This window comes from Capricornis sumatraensis, chromosome 3 (assembly GCF_032405125.1).
Source record: "Capricornis sumatraensis isolate serow.1 chromosome 3, serow.2, whole genome shotgun sequence".
Classification (NCBI taxonomy): domain Eukaryota; kingdom Metazoa; phylum Chordata; class Mammalia; order Artiodactyla; family Bovidae; genus Capricornis; species Capricornis sumatraensis.
Window position 1 is genome coordinate 8,915,212 of NC_091071.1, and position 23,205 is coordinate 8,938,416.

General features: G+C 53.5%; 1 protein-coding gene across 7 annotated transcripts in view; it reads left to right on the plus strand.

Annotated features, from left to right (window-relative positions):
• The window catches only part of ELN (elastin), a 32,516-nt gene extending 21,341 nt beyond the window's left edge, over positions 1–11,175 (plus strand). For 4 of the 7 annotated variants that reach the window (XM_068969338.1, XM_068969341.1, XM_068969342.1 and 1 more), the window contains 15 exons: positions 282–386; positions 1,080–1,136; positions 2,724–2,873; positions 2,965–3,015; positions 3,526–3,657; positions 4,271–4,309; positions 5,725–5,796; positions 5,975–6,034; positions 6,278–6,331; positions 7,210–7,248; positions 7,461–7,514; positions 7,845–7,889; positions 8,231–8,257; positions 8,904–8,954; positions 10,013–11,175. In XM_068969338.1, coding sequence (XP_068825439.1) covers positions 282–386; positions 1,080–1,136; positions 2,724–2,873; positions 2,965–3,015; positions 3,526–3,657; positions 4,271–4,309; positions 5,725–5,796; positions 5,975–6,034; positions 6,278–6,331; positions 7,210–7,248; positions 7,461–7,514; positions 7,845–7,889; positions 8,231–8,257; positions 8,904–8,954; positions 10,013–10,056 — 980 coding nt within the window. In that variant the 3' untranslated portion in view covers positions 10,057–11,175. The remainder of the gene's footprint in view (positions 1–281; positions 387–1,079; positions 1,137–2,723; positions 2,874–2,964; positions 3,016–3,525; positions 3,658–4,270; positions 4,310–5,724; positions 5,797–5,974; positions 6,035–6,277; positions 6,332–7,209; positions 7,249–7,460; positions 7,515–7,844; positions 7,890–8,230; positions 8,258–8,903; positions 8,955–10,012) is intronic. The other 3 variants (XM_068969344.1, XM_068969343.1, XM_068969340.1) reach the window with 2 other exon arrangements.
• The last annotated feature ends 12,030 nt before the right edge of the window (positions 11,176–23,205 follow it).

The following is a 23,205-nucleotide window of genomic DNA, read 5'->3' on the forward strand; positions in this document are numbered from 1 at the left end:
AAAAATCAGAGCAACCTCACACTCTTGGCCTCTGGGGCTGAAAAGGCCGGAGTTAAGTCAGACGCCCCGGTCCCATTTTCCAAAGCCACAGTGAACATTTCTGCCCTTTTCAATTGCCCACTGTTGGGGTCATTGGTACCTGGCTCATCATCCCCCATCCCGCACCAGTGAGTTAAAGGTGCCTGGAAGATACCCGGCCATGATGCAGCCCCCACCTCCACCCTCGGCTCCCCGTTGGGGGTTGCTTCAAGGGCAAAGCTGCATGCTCTTCATCCTTCCAGGTGCTGGGGGAGTAGGAGCCCTGGGAGGGCTGGTGCCAGGTGCCCCAGGAGCAATACCAGGCGTGCCGGGTGTTGGAGGTGTGCCAGGTGTTGGAGGGGTGCCAGGTGAGCTGTGTCCCAGCCCAGACATGGGTTTGGTTTAGCTCATGGAAGGGTCCCATTTTGCAGATGGCAAGACTGAGCCCAGAGACAGGGGTAGAGAAAAAGGGATTTCCCATACTTTGAAGGGAAGTGTCTCCATGGAATTCCAGATCGCTGAGTGAACCCAGAAAGTCTCCTCCCTGCCCTCAGGGATGCTCAGGATGTCAGCCTGAGAGGCAGCAGAACTCTGCTTGGCTGGGGTTTGGGGAGACCTCATTCATCCCCCGCCCCACCGGGCCTTTCTGCTTTCTGATCAGGTGGGAGGGCCTGTGTTAGTCTCTGTTTACCCGGCACTCTTTCTCCAAAGGGAGGAAATGAGATTAATTTACAATCCTCCTTGTCGGTTTGTGGGTGTTTTTCCCACCAGAAGAGTTCTCTTCTGCATTTCTTCTTCTTTCTGGGTGGAGGGGGGGGAAATTCCCCTTTTGCATTTCTCCCCCAAGAAATAAGCCATTTCCTCCAATAGCCACAGAGTCAGAGCTGCTTCTCAGGGAGAGGACATGCCCAGAGCGGCTGGCGGGCCATCTCAGTGCGGGCCTGAGAGAGGGGGCAGTTCCCGAGATATGGACTCTGTGAAGTCTTTCTACCATGGGGGATGGAAGAGAGAGGGGAGCGGTGCTGGGGACCGCTCCCCATCCTTAATCTTCGCCTTTTCAGGGGTCGGGACTCCAGCAGCTGCAGCCGCCAAAGCAGCCGCCAAAGCCGCCCAGTTTGGTAAGTTGTTGTTGTTTCGTCCCTCATTCGTGTCCAGTTCTTTGCGGACCCACGCCTGTGGCCTGCCAGACTCCTCTGTCATGGGATTTTCCTAGGCAAGAATACCAGAGTGGGTTGCCATTTCCTTCTCCAGGGGACCTTCCCTACCCAGGGATGGAACCTGCATCTCCTGCATTGGCAGATGGATTCTTTACCACTGAGCCACCTGGGAAGCCCCCTGCCAATTCTGCCTCCGAGCCTGATCCCAGAGCGCTGCTCTCTCATATCTCTGCTTTGGAGTCTGAGAGCACCCCTCTCCAATGTGACCTCTCCAAGCTGTCACCTTCTGGGCCTGAGCCTTCCTCACAGGTCTTGGCCCATCCAAGCACTTTGAGGGATGGGGGAGAAGTTTCTGAGCAGGAAGACAAAGAGAGAAGAGATGCCGGAGAGCCCTCCAGCACCCACCCCCTCCCTTCCCAAAGCCCTTGCTGCCTTCCAGTCCAGCTGGGGCCTTGCCCTGTTTCTGGAACAGGCGCTGGGTTTCTCTGAGCGACAGCGGTGCTCTCACTCCCTGACTGGGCTCTGCATCTCCTGCTTCAGCCGAGGGCCACCCTGGCAGCCCCAGGCTCCCACACCCTCCTGAATATGGCACAGTGAAACAGCTCACTTTAGAGCCCAGCTGCATGCCAGAGAAATCTTAACCTCAAGTCTGTTTAATTGCTGAGTCGTGCCTGATTCTTTGTGACCCCATGGACTGTAGCCCCCCAGGCTCCTCCGTCCATGGGATTTCCCAGGCAAGAATGCTGGAGTGGGTTGCCATTTCCTTCTCCGAGGGATCTTCCCAACCCAAGGATCGAAACCACATCACCTGCCTTGACAGACAGCTTCTCTACCACTGAGCCACCAGTGATTCCTAAACTCAGATATGGCAACTCATGTTTGTAAAACTACTATTTGCTGAAGGCTTCCCTGGTGGCTCAGACAGTAAAGAATCTGACTGCAATGTGCGTTCCATCTCTGGGCCAGGAATCTCCCTCCTGTTTTCTTGCCTGGGAAATCCCATGGACGGAGGAGCCTGGTGGGCTACAGTCCATGGGGTCACAAAGAGTCAGGCATGACTGAGCTACTAACACTTTCACTTTCAGCATTTGGTGAGGTAATCCTTACACCAGCCTTATGAGAGTGGTTCTGTTGCACCCATTTCGCAGATGTGGAAACTGAGTCTCCAGGAGCTTAAGTATCTTGCCCATACTCATGTAGCTAAATGGTGGCTGAGCTGAGCTTTGGAGCCGGGCCTGCCTGTCTTGCCAAACTCCCTTCACTACATGTTGTTGCAGTCGTTTGGTTGCTACATGAGTCTGCCTGTATCAAAGAGGTCCCTGGAACTCCGAAAGTTGAGCTCCTGATCTTGCACAGACCTCTTATTAGGGATGAAGAAGCTGAGGCCCATCAAGAGAAAGTAACTTGCCCAAGGTCACACGGCAAGTCTGTGCCCAGCTGGAACAAGGATCCAGGGTTCCTGACCCCCCCAGCCAGCTGCTCTTTCCATCAGCTTCTGTCCTCCTTGGTCAGGACTTGGTTAAGGATTGGCTCTGCTCTCTTTCTCAGGATTAGGCCCTGGCGTCGGTGTGGCTCCCGGCGTCGGCGTGGTTCCCGGCGTCGGCGTGGTTCCCGGCGTCGGCGTGGCTCCCGGCGTCGGCGTGGTTCCCGGCGTCGGCGTAGCTCCTGGCATCGGCCTTGGCCCCGGTGGTGTCATAGGTAAGCTGTGTGAATAAGTGGGCCTGAGTGAGGGTCCTCTGACTCCTCCAGGGGTACCATCCTTAAACCTCATCCTCTCCCTCTCCTGCAGCCCCAGCTGCAGCTAAGTCTGCTGCTAAGGCCGCCGCCAAAGCCCAGTTCCGTGAGTGTTCTGCCTGCTTTCTTGTCTGGTGTGACCCCAGCCTGAGCTGGGTCCCTGGACACCCAACCTCTCAGACCTGCCCTTCAGCCTCCTGAGGCCCCTCAGGCCGCAGACATGGACATTAGAAACAGATTTAGCATAAGGGAGATCCCACACCAGCCGAGTGACCTCTGATGTCCCTGTGTGGTACCGAGGGCACCTGCCAGGGAGGCTTGTTAGGGGAATCAGATGAGTTCATCCAAGAGGGAGGGACAGAAGGTGAGGCTGAAAAGGGCAGTGGTGTCCAGCATGTGCGGCCCTGCATGACAGTCTGGGGAGGGGCTGGACTTGGTGGTCAATGTGAGTTTTAGGAAAACTGGTGGCAGTGTAGAGGGCAGATGAAAGGGACAAGGCCCCCGCATGAGACTGGGCCCCTTCTCCTGGGCCCTGACTCAGCTTCCTGGGCAGGACACCCTCAAAAGGGCCTCTTTCCTGTCTGCCGCCGTCACCCCACTCCCCCATCTCCTGCAGGGGCTGCCGCTGGCCTTCCCGCTGGCGTTCCTGGCCTTGGAGTGGGCGTGGGAGTTCCTGGCCTTGGAGTGGGTGTTGGTGTTCCTGGCCTTGGAGTCGGGGCCGGAGTTCCTGGACTTGGGGCAGGGGCAGGTAAGGGGCCTTCTGGGGGCTGAACAGCAATGCCCCCCGAGCCCAAAGGAGGCAGGGCTCTCTCCCCAGCACGTCCTCCAGCATCTTCGCAGCGAAGCTTATGATAAATGCTGTTAGATCCTCCTGAGCCGTCTGAGACAACTGGGGTGAGAGGTAGGGGGCAGGCCAGGTGAAGGGCTCCAAGCTGAAAGGAAGCCCACCACCCAAGGAAGGAGGGTGAGGGTCCCTGGGGTCAGTGGAAGTGGTTGGGCCCACTTAGCTCCCCTTCAGCAGTGTGCGGGGGCACGGGGAACTCTATTTCTTCATCTCCTAGTTACACCAGCCTCGGGCAGACCGTGCTGGTCCTCGAGGAGCCAGCAGAGGATAGAATGGAAAGAGGAGGCATAGTTCAGCCCTCAAGCACCCCCAGACCAGACTGGTAGAGACACAGCTAGATACTGGAGCTCTGTCCCTGGCCCTGTGAGCTCCTAGCAGCAGAGTCACGGCTTCAGGGCTTTGAGAGAAACAAAGAAAGCTGAGGAAGTCAAGGAGGGCTCCCTGGAGGAAGCAGAACTCCCAGGCACAGAGCTCAGCTACTGACCTCCCCGACTCTTCCTTTTGCCCTTTTCCCCAGTACCTGGAACCCTGGCCGCAGCTAAAGCAGCCAAGTTCGGTAAGAGCCCCTCAACACACCACCCCCAGTGGTTGATCCCCTTGCTGCCCCACCATCCTTGATAGCACCTGGTCACCTGTCTCCTCTCCCCCTGGGCTAGGGCCCAGTGCCTGGAGCCTACATCACAGGGCTGGGATGGTCAGCGTGGAAAAAGGCAGTTTATAGGACACATTAATGACAGCCCAGCAGACTCCGGCTCCTACCCACCAAATGCCGAGCGTGACTACAGCCCCAGGACAACCCAAACCACCCCTCACGTTTCCAGCCCCCCGGGGGGGCAGTTCCACATTGGTGAGGACCATGGTCTTTAAGGCCCCTCAGGCCCTGACAGTTTCATGGGGCCCAAGGCCAGGGAGGGGCCAGGGCTGATGTCCCAGCAAAGCCAGGACTCCTCATCTGGCCCCCGCCTTGCTGTCAGCAGGACTGTGCCCGCCACGAGGATGTGGCAAGCCTGCCCGCCCCCACCCCCGACACTTGGCACCTAGGCAGCCCCATCCTGGCCAGACCCATGCTGTCTGTGTCCCCCTGCATTCCGGCCTCCTAGGATCTGGGCCGGGGCCTCCGCCAGGGAACTGCCAACCAGGTCTGGCCAGTCCACTTGGGGCCAGTCTCCACCTTGGAAAGTGTTCCACCCGCAGCGGGCCTGGTAACCCACAGGCCTCTCTCCTGTTCCTTGCTGGCGGCCCTGCTGGTCTGAGCTCGACAGCCATTGCCAGAGAAACAGAGAAGCTAAGGGCTCTGGCTCCAAAGTCATTTCCTGGCCTTGAAGCCTTGAGTACTTTGCTTAACCTCTGCTGTGCCTCAGTTTTCTCATCTGTGAAATGGGGCTAAGGGTACCTACCTTTCTTGCTGCCTGGAACAATAAGCCAGCTAACTGAAGCACTGACCATGAGTGTCTCCCTAAAGCGCTAGCTGTAACTCCTGGCAGCTCTGTCCTGGACAGTGGTTCACACTCAGAGGACCTTCACACAGAGTGTGTCCTCTCACTCTTCAAACACCTGTAGGTGAACAGGGAAAGGATCGTCATCCCCTTTAGGGTCAGAGAGGTGACAGCTCTGATGAGCAGAGAAACCAGAATTCAAACCCAGGGCTGTCAGGGCCTGAGGCTAGTCCTCCACCCTTGGCAGCCCATGGCCGCAGCCACCACTGGGACCACCTGCGGCTCCCAGTGCCAGCCTGGATGAAAGGAGAGGAGGTGGGCAGGTCAAGGATCAAGATGGGGTCTGCCTTTGTCCAGAGGGTCAGGGCAGAGCTGGGACTCAGACCCGTGGGTCTGGGAATGGACCTCTGTCCTCTGCTCCTTCCCCTGGGTCACGTGGCCTTCACCACCTGTCTACTTGCCTAGTGACCTTGGGGTGGGGAAGCCTCGTCCTTCAGAAGCGGGGAAGGACTGACTTTCCACCCTCTCTCCACAGCACCAGGAGGGGTCGGGGCCCTTGGAGGGGTTGGAGATCTTGGTGGAGCCGGCATTCCAGGTGGTGTGGCAGGTGAGTTGAAACACCATGAAGCTTTGAGCACATTACTTAACCTCTGCTGTGCCTCAGTTTTCTCATCTGTGAAATGGGGCTAACGGTACCTACCTTACTGGAAACCCCAGGATGGGCTGGGCATTGAGGGAGACTGATCCATGGAGACTCCCTCCCTGAGCTCCCTCTGTGTCCCCAGGAGTCGGACCTGCTGCCGCGGCTGCTGCCGCCAAAGCTGCCGCCAAAGCCGCCCAATTTGGTGAGCACGGGTGTGAGGTGGGGGCTGCCGTGGGAGTTAGGGGGGGTGTGTCTGACTACATGCCATGAAGCATATATTCCCTGGCCTGCTCCCCAAGGCCTTCAGGGGCATTGTCTCTGGGGGTCCCGCCCACCTCCTGGCCCCACCAGCCCTCCAAGGCCCTGGGGGCCCAGGCTCCAACCCCTCTGCAGACAGAGCCAACTGCTGTCACTTGCAGGGTTTAATACACAGCTCTCTCCACAGGCCTGGGAGGAGTCGGTGGGCTCGGAGCTGTCCCAGGGGCTGTGGGCCTTGGAGGTAAAGTGTGTTCTGGAATCAGTGAATGAATGGCGTGGGATGTGCGTGTGTGTTTGCACACCCGTGCACATACTGAAGTGACTTAGCAGCAGCAGCAGCAGCACATATGAATGAGAGAGAGAGAGAGACTGACTTTCTTTCCCATCTGGCCACACCTTGCTCAGGCGATCCTCTTTGCCTGGACCCTGCCCACACTTCATCAGCAACTCAAGGTTATACTGAGCCCTGCCCCCTTCTCTGGGCTTCTGCAGCATTTGAAGGGGCCCCAATGGCTCAGCGGGTAAAGAATCTGCCTGCAGTGCAGAAGACATGGGTTCGATCCCTGGGCCAAGACGATCCCCTGGAGGAGGAAATGGCAACCCACTCCAGTATTCTTGCCCAGAAAATCCCACAGACAGAGGAGCCTGGCAGGCTGCAGTCCACAGGCTCACAGAGTCGGACACGACTGAGCGGCTGAGCACAGAGCAGGTTTAGTGAGGGCTGCCCCTTGCAGTTGGGTGTCCCAATCTCTCCCTCTCCTCTCTCTTTCAATCTGCCCAACCACCTCCAGTGGGAGTTCAGAGAAGGAAAGCAAAGCCTGGAGGGAAATCCCTTTCCCAAAGTCTCTGCCATTGTGGTGGACCTTGTGTTAATGTCTCTCTCTCTCTCAAGTCATCGTTGTGTCTCTGACCCAGCCTGAAATTTCTTACCCCGTGTGCTCCACAAATCTGGCCACACAGTAGGAGCTTAATAAAGATTTCTGGAGAGATGGAGGGGTGGAAGGATGGTGGAAGCATGAGTCAGTGGGCAGGGGCAGATTGATGGCAGGGGCCAGGAGGAGGACACGACTCTGGGAGGAAGGAGATATTCCTAAGCCCTGCTGCTCCCCATCTTTCCAGGTGTGTCTCCAGCTGCAGCTGCTAAAGCAGCCAAATTCGGTGAGTTGCTCCCACAGCCCCCCCGAGCCCAGGCCTGCAAGCTGCTTATACCCCACCCTCACTGCCCTGTCCATGAACCAGCTCAGTCCCCAGTCCTGCTCACAATACCCATGAAGAATCCTTCCTGGAAATCACGTCCTCAGACGCTGGAGGGGATGCTCAGGGCCCCTTACGCTGTGCCTCATCCTGACCCTCATCTGCCCTCTTCTCAGGTGCCGCTGGCCTTGGAGGTGTCCTAGGAGCCGGCCCGCCATTCCCAATTGGAGGTAGGGGCCGCCTCTGCTGTGAGATCCGCAGCTGAGTCTGGCTGGCTAGCAGTGGGGACTCCAGGGCTGTATCAGCATAGGGACCCAAGAAAGAGGGTGGAGGGGACAGTCCGGGAAAGGCTGCAGGGTGGGGGAGACACGTGGGCCTCAGACACCAGGCTGATGAGGCTTTGTTAAGAAAGCTGCTTTGCCATGTGGGGGAGGGGAGGGGGGAGGAGGTGATCCTAGGCGGAGAGGAGTAGGTGACCAGGCCGCGGCGGGTCCCAGGGTCCCACCCCAGCCCACCCCATGCCCCCACTCCCCCACGCCAACCCCAAACCCCTCCTGCAGGAGTCGCAGCAAGGCCTGGCTTCGGACTCTCTCCTATTTTCCCAGGTACGGCCAGGCGCCCCAGCCCTCCTCTTCCCCTGCCCAGAAGGGCTGAGCCAGGCTACAGAGTCGGGGGCCCCCTGCGTCCTTAGATTGCACAGAGCTGGGCCTCCTCCTCTTCTCTTCCTCCCATGCAACATCAGGGGGCATCGGATTTTACAAAACATCGCATTCAGATGAGACAAACTGAGGTTCAGAGAGGATCCAGGGTCACACAGTCACTGGCAGAGCCCTCCACGCCCCAGCCCAGAACTGGGCCCCTCTCAAACAAGGCCCACACTGCCGGGGAGGGCTTGGCGGGCTCCCTGGAGACGCGCACCCTCACCACCCCTCTGGTTGCCTTGCAGGTGGAGCCGGGGGCCTGGGAGTTGGTGGTGAGTTTACCTGTCTCACAAGTCGGGGCCTCATTTCAAGCAGGGCCCTGAACTCCTTTGCAGCGTGGGCGGGGGGTGGGGGGGTGGCTCCATCCTATTGAGGGAATAGTTTTTGCAGCCACAGCCCTGGGCTGGCCTTCTGGTACGGGGGCTTGACGGAGCCCACGGGAGAATCACAGAAGCTGAAACGACCAGTCTTGGGGTGTGGGGACCCCAATTCCTAGAGCTCCCAGCCTGCCACTTGACGGGGCATCAGGAGTGAGACGGGGACGTGGGTCATGCCAGGTCTTAGGGTCTAACCAGAGAGGTTGACAAGGTCCCATAGAAGAGGAAAGATAATGTTGGGTAAAAACAGGGCCTATTCAAGCAGGTGGTCAAGGAGGCCGAGCCTGGAGCTCCTTGGCTGGGAGGTGAGGCTGCCCCTGGGAAATGTGGCCTGGGGTCTGACTGTGGTGGGAGGGGCTGCCACAGAGCTGCTCAAACCTCCACAGGCTGAAAGGAACGAGGCTGGGCGGGAGGGTCAGGCTGGGGGCAGAGAGAACTTCGGAACCTGCTGCTGCAGGTGCATGGGTGCAGGGTAGGGGGGCGGGCTGGTAGAGATGGGGAAGCCTGGCCACCTCCCCAACCCCTTGCCTTCCCTCCACAGGCAAACCTCCCAAGCCCTTCGGAGGGGCCCTGGGAGCCCTGGGATTCCCAGGTGAGTAGACTCTGCCCCTGGAAGAGGGCAGGGTCGGGGGACAGGCTGGAGCAGCGGGCGGCATGTCAGACGAGGCCCGGCAGGGAGGCCAGGGGTTGGGGAGCTGGACACCTTACCCTCTGCTTCTGCTGTCTCTGAAACAGATCCTCAGAGCTGAGAGTGGGCCAGGGACCCTCCTGGCTCTCCCAGGCCAGGCCTGGCAAGCCCTCCTTGCCTGGTACCCACACCCCCACTCCTGCAGGGAGAAGCCGAGAGAAAGAAAAGGCGGGGGGAGGAGGGACTGGGAGGGAGAGAGAGGATGGAGGTGACAGGGGGCCCTGGTGTCAGGGAACTGGAGGGGTAGACCTCGAGGGAGTGCTGGAGCCACGCCCTTGCTCCAAGGGGCAGACATGCGTCTGGCAGTGTCTGATCACCACCCTCAAGGCCTCTCCCAAGGATGCCTGAAAGGGACTCAGAGAAGCCCCAGCTCCACCCTGGCGCTCAGGCTGTGGATCCCCTTCTACCTACACCTGCTTCCCACCGCCCCCACCCCACCCTGAGACGAGGCAGCCCAGGGAGAAACAGAGGCCAGAGCAGCCTGACCTCATTCAAGGCGCCCAGCTCTCAGTCAGGCATCAGCTGGTGCTTGTGGCCCGTGACCCTGCTTGCTTTCTTTCCCAACAAACACCCTGGATGAGCTCTGCAGAGATAGTGTCTCACTGCCACCAGGTGGCGGTAACGAGCCACACCTCGCTCCTGCAGGGGTAGGCGCTAGTCCAGGCCCCACGACCCGACCCGGTGGCTTGATGATTTGAAACAAGGTTAACCAGTCAGATCCTCCCCAGGAGAGGGCAAGGGCCCTGCTACCATCCACGTGCCCGGTGGGAGTTTGCACAATGAAAGGGCGCGGAGTTTGGCCTAAGGAGGTGGCCAGGCTTCCTTCCGCCTGGCTTCCTGGAGCCTCTGTTTCCCATGGTGATGATGCGGATGTGAGAAGAGCTTGGAGTTGGGCAGAGTGGGCAAGGGTTTGAGCACCAGCAGCCAGGACTGACTGTGGGGCGTGCCTCCCCTGCACCCAGGTGGGGCCTGCCTGGGGAAATCCTGTGGCCGGAAGAGAAAGTGAGCTTCCTGGGACCCCTGACTCACGACCTCATCAACGTTGGTGCTACTGCTTGGTGGAGAATGTAAACCCTTTGTGACCCCACCCCACTTTCCCATGCCCCCTCCTAAGTTCCCACCCCGGGTGGGAACGGGGCAGGCCGGGCGGCCTTGGAAATCCACAGGGCAAGGAGGCAAGAGAGTGGTGGCCAAGTGGGCCCCAGGAGGCCCCCCTCCTTCAGAGGCGAGGGGAGGGTGGGCTTGGCCCCCTGCGCCCACGCCCTTCCCACCCAGGAACTCCCCCTTCACTCTCTCCATCTCTGGGGGACTTGGTGCTACGTGCTGGTGCTTTCACAATTCCCGCGGGGAGGGAGGAGGGAAGGGCAGCCCCTTAGGGAACCCCCGCCCTGGGGCTCCTCTGAAGATGGTGCAGACACTTCCTGGGCAGTCTCACTTCCCCCTGCCCACCAGGACCCACCTCTGGCTGCGGTCCAGTTGGTACCCAAGCATTGAAACCCTCACGCTGGATTGGGTCACACCATCTCTTGGCCTCCTTGGCCCCCCTTTCCCCGGCCCATCGCTGTTCCCCATGTCTGAAGACTCCCCCCAGTATTGGGAACAGCCCTCTTGCTCTTGTGGAATTCATCTGCCCGTCTGTCCATCCATCCGTCCATCCTTGTCCCGGTTTGGCCGCCCGGCACCCCTTGCTGGCTGGGCGCCCCCACCATCGACTCGGTTGTGACAGCCTGTGCCCAGCCTCCACCCCATCGCACACACCCCTACAAAGGGGCCCCGAGCCTCTGGGTGTGAGAAGCTGTACCAGCCGGGGCCACAGGAATCTACCCCCCAACCTGGGTCTCCCCCCACGCAGTACTGTATCCCCATCCCCTCCTCGAGCCACTGTATTTCAGAGCATTTCTCCCCCCGCCCTGCCCATCTCTATGTGTCTCGCTGTGATAGATCAATAAATATTTTATTTTTTGTCCTGGACATTTGGGGATTATTTTTGATTGTTGATGTTCTCCTTTCATTTTACTTGTGTGGTTTATGGAAAAAGAAACAAACAAAAAAAACCACCTTTTTTTTTTTCTGATCTGGGGAGCTATATCCCCATTAGAAAATTCATTTTAATCATTTTGGTATAGCTCTGGATGAAACACACATTTTAAAAAAATAAGAGAATTAACTGCTTCAGAAAAGACTAATAAAAGAAAACCTTTGAAAGGAAACTGTCTTGGCCTCCTTTGTAAGCGCTCATCTGCCTTCAGTTCCTGGTCCAGGTAGGGGACAGGGCTCGGGGAATCTTGGGGAACCTTGGGTCTTCCCAGGTGGCACTTAGTGGTAAAGCATCTACCTGCCAATGCAGGAGATGCAAGAAACGCACATTCGATCCCTAGGTCGGGAAGATCCCCTGGAGAAGGGAATGGCAACCCACTCCAGTTTTCTTGCCTGGAGAATCCCATGGACAGAGAAGCCGGGTGGGCTACAGGCCATGGGGTCGAAAAGAGTCAGACACGACTGAGCCGACTAACACTTTCACACTTTCATTTCACCAAAATCATCTGCCATTGACTTCTGGTGAAAGGAACCTTCTTCAAGTTCAGCCTGTCCTTTAAAAATGATAATCCCTTTTAGGGGAAGCAGGGCAGCCAGTCCGACACACTCATCCCTCCAAGGAGATGGGCTCACCAGGACGCGTTCCCCAGCCCTCACCCCTCAGACCCAAGTCCTTGGCCTCTGGATGCTGTGGCTGCAGCTGGATGAGCAGAGGAAACAAAAATGACCCTTCTGTCCAGACCGAACCTTGACCTTGGTGAACAGCCAAGAGAGAAGAAATGGTCCAATGGAAAAAAACAGGAGCATGCTTCCCTCTCCACGTTCCCTCCCTGTCACACCTGGCATAAGGCATCACTTTGCTTCCTGACAAAACACCCTGCTGGCTCAACAGGAGACTGAGGACCCCCTTGACTGCACCCGTTCCCCAGGGCCATCCCCCTCCCCTCGGGCCACTCATCCATCTGATGTGCCCTCCCGGAGCCCACCCCTCCCTTCTAGAGCACTCTGGGTACCAGATTCCAAACTTCCCTCCCCAAACCAGCAAGTGCACTTCCAGGGCCCGAATGGGCTAGCGTCTGTCCTCCCCAGAGAGAACCCCAGGGCCAGTGGGCACCCGGGGAAGCCACAAGGGTGGCAAGGAGGAACTGTGTTGGGAGTGCGGGTGGGGTCTGCCCATGTAGACACTAGTATCCGCGCATCTGACCACAGGGGCTCTCACGCTGCCAGGAGTCTGACTGGAAAGACACCGGGCTGGGGCGGTGCTCAGGGACCCAGTCCCGGAGGACAGCAGAGCATAGGAAGCAATTTACCAGGCCAAGAATAGCGCAGAGAGCAGGGAGGCTCAGGCCTTTCAGGAGAAAGAGCAGCCCTGTGAAGGTCCGCAGTGCCTGGCCGGAGCGGGCAGAGCCCAGGAAAAAATGGAGGATGGGTCAGAAGCGGGTAGGAGTGCGTTTGCAGAGACCACGGAGGGCTGGGGTGACCACCAGCGAGGAGGGACAACCTGCCCAAGAGCAGTGGCAAACGAGATCCATTCATCACTTATTTGTTCATCGAAGAGACCCCTTGCTCATTCCTCCACAAGCTCTCCAGACTCTGAAATTTGGCCAGCTCCAGCATTCAGCCCGGGGGCCCCCCAGCTGTGGTTTCTCATAATTTATGGCTTTAAATACCATGTATGCATTAGCAGTTCCCAAACTGATACATCAAGCAGACCTCCCCCTTTCAGGACCTGCACGTTCACAGCCAGTTCCTAACATCCCCACCTGAAAGTCTCATAACCCTGAGTAGCATGGGTTCCCCCTCCCACCCTCCACCATAACCTGCTCCCCCCTGCCCCTCCACACCTTCCCCATCTCAGTTCCAGAGGTTCAGGCAGCAGCTTAGGAATCCTCCCCTCCTCCCATCTCACACACCCGATTCACCAGCAAACCCCGGGGCGCCAACTTCAGAGGGTGACCAGGGTCCAACCACCCCTCCCAACCTCCAGGGTCCAGGCCGTGATCCACAGCAACTCTTGCCTAGACGACTGACACAGCTTCCAAACTGGGCTTCCCCATCCTGACCTGGCTCTTTTTCAGCCTTCACTTCGCACAGCAGCCAAAACAATCCTTTTAAAACATAAAGTCAGCTCAGGTCACGCATCTGCTCAAAATCCTGCAGTGGCTGCCGTCTGCCCAAGCCAGAGGCCCTTCCATGGCTGAGGAGCCCCTTACCTGAGTTGGACCAGCTGTTCTGATCTTGCGTCCTGCTACCTGGCCCCCTACAGGCCACCCAGTTACCCTGCCCTCTCCCCATTCCCCGCGGGCAGAGGCCACCCCCTCTCCGGCCACCACCTCCGCTGTCTCCCCTGCCCAGAATGTCCTTCCCTCTGCTATCAACGTGCTTGGCACCCTCACCTCCTTCAGGTCTTGACTCAAATGTCACCTTCTCAGAAGGTGCTTCCCTGACCCCGTTTCTGAAATTGCAAACTGGTGGTTCAGGAGCTTCCCTGGTAACTCAGCTGGTAAAGAATCTGCCTGCAGTGCAGGAGACCCCAGTTCAATTCCTGGGTCAGAAAGATCTGCTGGAGAAGGAATAGTATTCTTGGGCTTCCCAGGTGGCTCGGCTGGTAAAGAATCCGCCTGTAATGTGGGAGACCTGGGTTTGATCCCTGGGTTGGGAAGATCTCCTGGAGAAGGGAGTGGCTATCCACTCCAGTATTCTGGCCTGGAGAATTCTATGAACTGTACAGGCCGTGGGGTTGCAAAGAGTCAGACATGGCTGAGCGACTTTCACTTTCTTTTCCAGCGGTTAGGGCTTCCCAGGTGGCGCTAGAGGTAAAGAACCCACCTGCCAAACAAGAGACTGAAGTGACTAAAGTGGTTAGGACTCCTGACTTTCACTGCTGGGGGCAAAGGTCCCTGATTGGGGAACTGAGATTCCACAAGCTGCGCAAAATACATTTATTAATTAACTAAATAAAATTGCAAACTATACCTTCCTCCAGCACCAGGCCCTGCCTTCTTTCTCCAAGCACCCGTGACCAATACCCATTGTCAAGTCATGACGCAACACAGCACCCTTTGTTGTTGTCGTTTAGTCGTTAAGTCGTGTCCACCTCTTTGCGACCCCGTGGACTGCAGCCCGCCAGGCTCCTCTGTCCATGGGATTTCCCAGGCAAGAGGCCTGGGGTGGGTTTTGCCATCGCCTTCTGCAGGGGATCCTCCTGACCAGGGATGGAATGCAAGCCTCCTGCATTGGCAGACCGATCCTTTACCACGGAGTCATCAGGGAAGCCCAGAGTACACGTTGCTTCTTTGTTTATCGTCTATCCACACCCCTAATGCAATTCCTTGAGGATAAACTTTGTTGTAAGAACAAAAGAGATTAAACGCCCTGCTTCCTCTAGTTATACACACTTTGTGAGAGATGGTGATTTAGTCTCTAAGTCGTAGCCAACTCTTGAGACCCCCATGGACTGTAGCCTGCCAAGCTCCTCTGTTCATGGGATTCTCCAGGCAGGAATCCTGTGCCAGGCTGATAACAGTCTCAAGGAGACCTGGGTCCTAATCCCTGAAACCCTGTAAATACCGCTGCTTGCTAGTAGTCTGTTCAGGCTGCCATAGCAAAGTACCACAGGCTGGTTGGCAGGAATTTATTTTCTCACAGTTCTGGAGGCTGGAAGTCCAAGATCAAGGTGTCCGCAGGGCCAGTTTCTCCTAAGGCCTCTCTCCTTGGCATGCAGGTGGCTGCCTTCCACCTGGGTCCTTGCATGGTCTTCCCTCTATGCCATATATGTCTCCTAACCTCCTCTTCCGGAGAAGGCAATGGCGACCCACTCCAGTATTCTTGCCTGGAAAATCCCATAGATGGAGAAGCCTGGAAGGCTACAGTCCATGGGGTCGCTAAGAGTCAGACATGACTGAGTGACTTCACTTTCACTCTTCACTTTCATGCATTGGAGAAGGACATGGCAACCCACTCCAGTGTTCTTGCCTGGAGAATCCCAGGGATGGAGGAGCCTGGTGGGCTGCCGTCTATGGGGTCGCACAGAGTCAGACACAACTGAAGCTACTTAGCAGTAGCAGCAGCAACCTCCTCTTCTTATAGGACACCAGTCATAGTGGATTTGAGCCCATTCTGACAAACTCATTATTTTATTTTTTTTTTCATTATTTTATTTTAATTCTTGTGTTCTTTTCATTTATGTGTGTATTTTTTTCAGCATTGATTTATTTGGCTGCACCGGGTCTTTGTTGCCATGTGAGGGCTCTTAGCTGTGGCATGGGACAGTCTTAGTTCCCTGACCAGGAATCAAACCCAGGCCCCCTGCATTGGAAGCGTGGAGTCTTAGCCACTGGACCACCAGGGAAGTCCCTGATGACCTCATTTTAACCTAATCGCCTCTTTAAAGATTCTATCTCCAGGTACAGTGACATTCTGAGATGTTGGGGGTTGGGACTTCGACATATGAATTTTAAGGGGGCATGAATTTTAAGCCCATGGCAGCTACCTTATATGAAAAAAGAGTTTTTGCGGATGTAATTAAGAATCTTGAGATGAGGATATTATCCTGATAGGCCCTAAATGCCATCACAAGTATCCTTAAAAGAAGCTGGGAGACTTGTTGCCAACAAATTGAATAACCTCCAAGAAATGAATAAATTCCTAAAAACACACAATCTGCCAAGACTGAATGGTGAAAAAAATAGAAAATCTGAACAGACTAATGGCAAGAAAGGAGAATGAATCATTAATCAATCCTCCCAACAAAGAAAAGCCAGGACCAGATGGTTTCACTGGTGAATTCTACCAAATATTTAAAGAATTTATACCAATTCTCCTGAAACTCTTCCAAACGACTGAAGAGGTGAAACAGATCCAAGTTCATTCTAAGAGGCCAGCATTACCCTGATACCATTTCATTGCTCTGAAAGCCAGACAAAGATACCACGAGAAAACTACAGAGAAATGACATTAGCAAGGTGGCGGAATAGGAGGTCTTCAGCCCACATACCCTCACAGAAACAAGCCTAAAATTCATCCAGAACTTCAAAAGACCCCCAAACAGTCAAAACAGTCTTGAACAGGAAGAATAAAGCTGAAGGCATCCCTCTTCCTGACTTCGAAATACATTACAAAGCTACAGTAATAAAGAGAAAGAGAGAGTCCAAAGGAACAGAATAGAGTCCAGAAATAAATCCATGCATTTACGATCGGCTGATCTTCAAGGGCTTCCCTTGTAGCTCCGTTGGTAAAGAATCCGCCTGTAATGCAAGAGACCCGGGTTCAATTCCTGGGTTGGAAAGATGTCCTGGAGAAGGAAATGGCAATCCACTCCACTATTCTTGCCTGGAGAATCCCATGGACTGTAGCCTGCCAGGCTCCTCTGTCTGTAAGGTCACAAGAGTCGGTCACAACTTAGCGACTAAACCACCACCACCAGTCTTCAACAAGGGCACCAAAAACACACAACAGGGCACGGATAGTCTCTTCAATAAATGGTGCTGGAAAAAACTGAATATCCAGATGCAGAAGAAGGAGGGTGAACCCCCATCTCACACCACACACAAAAATCGACTCCAAATGGATTAAAGACAACTGTAAGGCCTGAAACTACAAAATGTTAGAAGAAAATAAACGTACAGAAGAAAAATATATTAGAAGAAAACATAGAAGACAAGCTTCCTGACAGTGGTCTGGGCAACAATTTTTTTGGATAAGACCCCAGGAGAACAGATGACAAAAGCAAAAATGAACAAGTGGGATGGTTTTAAACGAAAAAGCTTTCTCACAGAAGAGGAAACCATCAACAAAGCGAAGAGACCATCTATGAAATGGGAGAAAATATTTTTGGATCGTATCTTTGATATAGGTAAATAGCCAAAATGTATTTGAAACTTAAGCAACTCAAAAATCTTTTCTTAAAAATCCAATTTTTTAAAATAGGCAAAAAAATCTGAGCAGACGTTTCTCAGGAGAAAGCATCTAAGTGGCCATTCGGTAAATGAAAAGGTACTCAGCATCGCTAATCATCAGGTGATGCAAATACAAATCAAAACCACAATGAGATATCACCCCTTTCCTGTTAGAATGGTTTCTTATCAAAAAACAAAAGATAACAAGTGTGGGAGAGGACGTAGAGAAAAAGGAACCCTCGTATACTGCTCGTGGGAATGTAAGTTGGGACAGCCATAATGGAGAATGGTATGGAGGTTTCTCGAAAAAATTTAAAATAAAGATTTCCCTGGTGGCGCAATGGATAAGAATCCACTAGTGGACCGAACCCTAGTCTGGGAAGATTCCACATGCCTGGGGCCTGTACTCTAAAGCCCACGAGTCCACAACTACTGAAGCCCGCGTGTTTACAGCCTGTGCCCTGCAGCAAGAGAACTCACTGCCAAGAGAGGCCTGTGCACCGCAGCAAAGAGCAGCCCCTCCCGGCCACAACTAGAGAAAGCCCTTGCACAGCAACGAAGACTCAGCGCAACCAAAAATAAATAAATTTTAAAAAATAGAACTATCATATGACTCAGCAATTTCACTTAATAAGCAAAGAAAATGAAATCACTGTCTTGAAGAGATATTTGCACACCCATGTTTATAGCAGTACTAACCGCCTTAGCCAAGATATGGGAACAACATACGTTTCCAACAACAGATGAATAAAGAGAGAAAATGTGTTGTATATCTACAGTGGAGTATTATTCAGCCTTAAAAAGGAAGGAAACCCTAAAAATAAATAAAGGAAGGAAATCCTGTCATGTGCTACCACATGGAGGAAACTAGAGGACACCTTGCTGAGTGAAAAGCCCGTCACAAGGGAAATTCTGTACAATCCCACTTGGATGAAGCCTCGAAAGTAGCCAAATTCATGGGAAAGAGTGTAGAATGGTGGTCACCAGGGGCTGGGGGAGAGGGGAAAGAAGATGGACTCTTTAATAGGTTCAGAGCTTCAGATTTGCAAGATGGAAAAGTTTTGCACTCTGTGATGATCTATATGGGAAAATACTCTTTAAAAATTTTTGGGTATATGTGCACATATCACTGATTCATTCACTTTACTGTACACCTGAAACCAACACAGTATTGTAAATCAATTATATTCCAAATAAATAAATAAAGACTTTTTTTTTTTTTTCCTCTAAAGTTTTGGGGAATTCCTTGGTGGTCTGGTGGTTAGGACTCTATGCTTCCACTGCAGGAGGCACAGGTTCGAGCCCTGGTCAGGGAACTAGAATCTGGCAAACCAAATGGCATAGCCCCCCAAAAAAATAAAGTTAAACTTTTGGAGATCTGTTTCACAACAGTGTGAATGTACAGTTTACATCCATTTCAGCTGGGAGTGTCCATTTATACCCAGATTTTTTTCAATAAATATAGTGCCTGCATTTTCATTTTATAGGTCTTTGATGAAGTGTGGGGGAAAGTTTGTGTTTGAGTAGAGATGGCAATTTGCAGAATCAAAAGAACAGGGAGTTGAGTCCTGATTCTTTCCAGTTTCGGCTTCCTGGCCTGGGTGAGTCATCATCTATCAACTCTTTTGGTTTTAAGGCAGAGATAGCATCGTGCAGATTTTACGACTTTGTGTGTGTGTATGTGTGTGTGTGTGTCTCTGGGGGCAGTGGGAATGGGCGAGAGGGGGTGTTGGTGGCCCTAACCCCCTGAATTGTTCAAGTATCAACTGTACTTAAACCACTGAAATGTACACTTAAAAATGGTCAAGATGATTAATTTATACTATGTGTGTTTTTTTAAAACACAATTTTAAAAGGAAAAGAAGCCGGAAAGGGAAAGGAACAGATTCTCCTCTAGAGACTCCGGAAGGAATGCCGCCCTCGATATTGGCCAGTGCAACTGAGTTGGGACTTCTGGCTTCTGGCACTGTGAGCACAGTAATTTGTGACAGCAGCCACAGGAAATGAACACAGTGAACAAACGATTAGTTGTAACATCAGGCGAATCAGTGCTAGATCAAAAGCCAGGGAAGGAGATGGAGAGTGAGGAAGAATGTTAAGTCAGCTGGGATGATTGGGGACACCTGATCTCAGGTGAGAAGCCCTGTGAGGACCCCTTGCTTGGGAAGTTACAAGAGCAGAGAGGTGCACTGCGGTTACTGAAAAAAGAGCAAAGGAGAGAAGAAACAGGAGCAAAGAGCAACCAGGGATGAGGTCCCCTAATGGCTGCAGTAAGAGTTTTGGATTTGAAAGTAAGGAAATGTCACACTTTGACCCACATGTGCAGAGGCTCTGGAGCATCATGGGGGAATAACCCGGGGGCAGTTGTACTGTACACCCAGCTAGACCAAGGAAGAGGCGGGTTGGAGGGAGAAGCAGTGGAGTTTTGGATCTACAGGGAACCAGTAGAATCTGCCAATAGGATTTGCTGATGGATCAGGTTCAGGTGGCGTTAGTGGTAAAGAACTAGCCTGCAGGAGACATGCAGGTTTCAATCCCTGGTTCAGGAAGATCCCCTAGAGGAGAAAGTGACAACCTGCTCCAGTATTCTTGCCTGGAAAACCCCAGGGACAGAGAAGCCTGGTGGGCTACAGTCCATGGGGTTGCAAAGAGTCAGACACAACTGACTACACACACACGGGTGCAAGAAAAGGAATAGAGAGAGAGAAGTTGAGGATGTCTTCGAATTTTGGCTGAGCCACTAAAGGACAGGGGTGTCATTCACTGAGATGAGAAACACTGAGGGAGGAGCAGATCCGGGCACCAGTTAAGAGCTCTAATCTGGATGCATTCAGTTTGAGGTGCCCATTTGTCCTCCAAGAGATGCCTCAAAGATATTTGGGTCTTTGTGTCCACAGTTCAAGGAGAGGGCAGGGGAGTCCCTGAGCCACGTGTCTGGGTGATGTCACACAGAGTGGGCAAGGAGGGGGCAGGCTGCATCTGACAGCAGGGATCCCGTGATGCCAGCTGTCTGTCCCTCCCTGGGCTAGGACAGTTCAGGCTCTGGCCCCTGTCCTGGGTCACAGTCTTGGGCTCATCCTGTCAGTGTTCCCATGCAGCCTTTTGGCACCAGCTTGTGTTCAGCCAGGCCACAATTTGGCAACTTGGAAAAATCCTAATCATTGACCTGGAGCAAAAGTGAAAGTGTTAGTTGCTCAGTTCAGTTCAGTTGCTCAGCCATATCCAACTCTTTGTGAGCACACCAGGCCTCCCTGTCCATCAGCAACTCCCGGAGCTTGCTCAGACTCATGTGAATTGAGTCCATGATGCCATCCAACCATCTCAACCCCTTCTCCTTCAATCTTTCCCAGCATCAGGGTCTTTTCCAATGAGTCAGTTCTTCACATCAGGTGCCCAAAGTCTTGGAGCTTCAGCTTCACCATCAGTCCTTCCAGTGAATATTCAGGGTTAGTTGCTCAGTTGTGTCCAACTCTTTGAGACCCCATGGACTGTAGCCCACCAAGCTCCTCTGTCCATAGGATCCTCCAGGCAAGAATACTGGGTTGCCATTCCCTTCTCCAGGGGATCTTCCCCACTCAGGGATCGAACCCAGGTCTCCTGCATTGCAGGCAAATTCTTTACTGTCTGAGCCACCAGACCTGGAGTAACTCTTTCCCAAAGGGCTCTGGACCCCTAATCCCAAAACTTGTATCACAAACACAGTCAGTAAAATATTTTTTAGCAAACATCACATATATATTTGCCACTTGGATGGCAAATAGGTACTAAAACTTAACACCTCCAAGCCAGAGATCTTAATTTGCACCCAAATTAATATTTGGGAATTCTGTGGCAGTCCAGGGAATTTAGGACTCAGCACTTTTGTTGCTGGGGGCCCGGGTTCAATCCTTGGTAGGGAAACTAAGAGCCCATAATCCGTGTGGTACAGCCAAAATATAAAAATTTAATATTTGTTCCCCAATGCACACATAGACATATTCACTTACAAATTACATACCTTCTTGGTTGTATAAATTATTTTTAAAATGGTCATCACATAACAATGCAAAAACAGAATCTAAGAAGAATGTTCTAAAGATGAAAGTGAAAAGTGGAAGTGTTAGTTGCTCAGTCATGTCCGACTCTTCGTGACCCCATGGGCTAGAGGAACCACCCAGGCAGGGTCCTCTAGTCCATGGAATTCTCCAAGCAAGAATACCGGAGTGAGTAGCCATCCCTTTCTCCAGGGGATCTTCCCAACCTAGGTGTTAAATCTGGGTCTCCCACATTGCAGGCATATTCTTTACCACCTGAGCCACCAGGGAAGCCCCTTGTTCTAAGGATGAGATAAACAATATGTGAATGTTTTATTTATTAAAAGTAAAAAGTTGGTTTGTTGCTTTCAGTTAAAAAGAGACAACTTGGATGGCAATGCGACTGAATATGTCAGATCTGATGAGCTGGTCCTTGGTTTCACAGAAAAACGCGGCTGCCAAGGAGCTCCAATAAAAGAGGGAAGTGTCACCTTCGTCTTCTTGTTTGTCTTACAGCATCGGCATCATCTTCAATTTCTGCTTTCTTTTCCAGAATCTTACACAGCCACAAGTCTATTCTGTAAGTGTTAATTGTGTTAAAACTGAGTGATTGTCTTCCAGCTAATTGGGCACAGGCCCACGGCCCCTCTACATCCCCCTTGGTAGCCCCCTGCACTGGGGGCCTCTCCCAAGCCCCTTCACCCAGTAGTACTAACTGCTGCCACACTGAGGCTGTGCCTGTCTTCATGGATTTCCCTTAACTCTGTCCAGTCCATTGTCAAATCTCCTTTATTAAACTCCTCAGTAATCCCCGCTGACTGCTCCTGTTTCCTGTATCAGCCTGGACCCTGCCTGATACATACCCTGAAGGAAACCAACAAACAAGCAAAGACGTTGCTGTCCAGCCCCTGAGGACCTACACACCTCCTTAGGACACTTTACTATAAGTACTTTAGGGCCATCTGACCAGCATAGAGTGAGGACAAGCATCAACCCTGCATGTTAAGAAAGGAGGGAGGAGGAAGAAGGAGGAAGGGAGGGAGGCAAGGAAGGAAGAAGGAAGGAAGGGAGAAAAAGAAAGAAATAAACAGCTAGGGAAGGAAGAAAGAAGGAAAAAAGAAAAATTATGTTTTGTTTCCTCCCCCAGGTAGTTGTTTGGCACCCAGAGGTGACTGCCCCTCATGTAGGCCACTGGACAAAGCCCTGGCTAGAGAAAATTTATACACACGATGGCTGGAGTTGGAGCATGAACAGCTCTGCCCCTTGTTCACTGGATGAACTTGGGTACGTGGGTCAATCTCTCCCAGTATAGGCTCCCAGGCAGTGGGATGAAGTGAAAGGGTGGACCTCGGACAGACAGTTGTAGGGACGGTGCTCCACACTTCCAGGGCTGGAAGGAGCACCTGCGCTTTGAAAGTGAAAGTGTTAGTCTCTCTCAGTCCTATCCGACTCCTGGGACCCCATGAACTGTAGCCCACCAGGCTCCTCTGTCCGTGGAATTCTCCAGGCAAGAATACTGGAATGGGCAGCCAGCGGGATTTTCCTGACGCAGGGATCGAACCTGGATCTCCCACAATGCAGGCAGACTCTTTATGGTCTGAGCCACCAGGGAAGCCTGGGCTTTGGGGACCACCCAATTCCTCCGGCCACTTCTCTCAAAACCCTCCTTTCAGTAGTGCCTCCTCCTGAACCCTGGGCAGGGTGGCGCCAGCTCCAGGGCTCCGGCACTGGGAGGAGCAAATCCCTGGGCTCAGTTGTCACCGTCTTCCCTGGGGCCTGAACCTTTAGCACACTGCCTAGCTGGTGAGAGCCTCACCTCTCCTCCCCATCCAGCACCCCACCTGCCCCTGGTGCGCCCAGCTCTCACTGCAGGCCTCAGGGAGGGAAAGGACCTGCCCGAGGCCCCTCCCCCTATGGACCTCAGGGTCCCGCGACGTCTCTTTCCGATCGGTCCCGGTTCTCAGCCTCCATCGAGCAGGCCTGGATCAGACGGGCTCTGCGCAGGGAAACCGAAGCTCCTAACTGCGGGCTTCTGGTTTTTCCAGTAGTCGTGTATGGATGTGAGAGCTGGATCATAAAGAAGGCTGAGCGCCGAAGAATTGATTCTTTTGAACTGTGGTGTTGGAGAAGACTTCTTGAGAGTCCCTTGGGCTGCAAGGAGATCCAACCAGTCAATCCTAAAGGAAATCAGTCCTGAATAGTCATTGG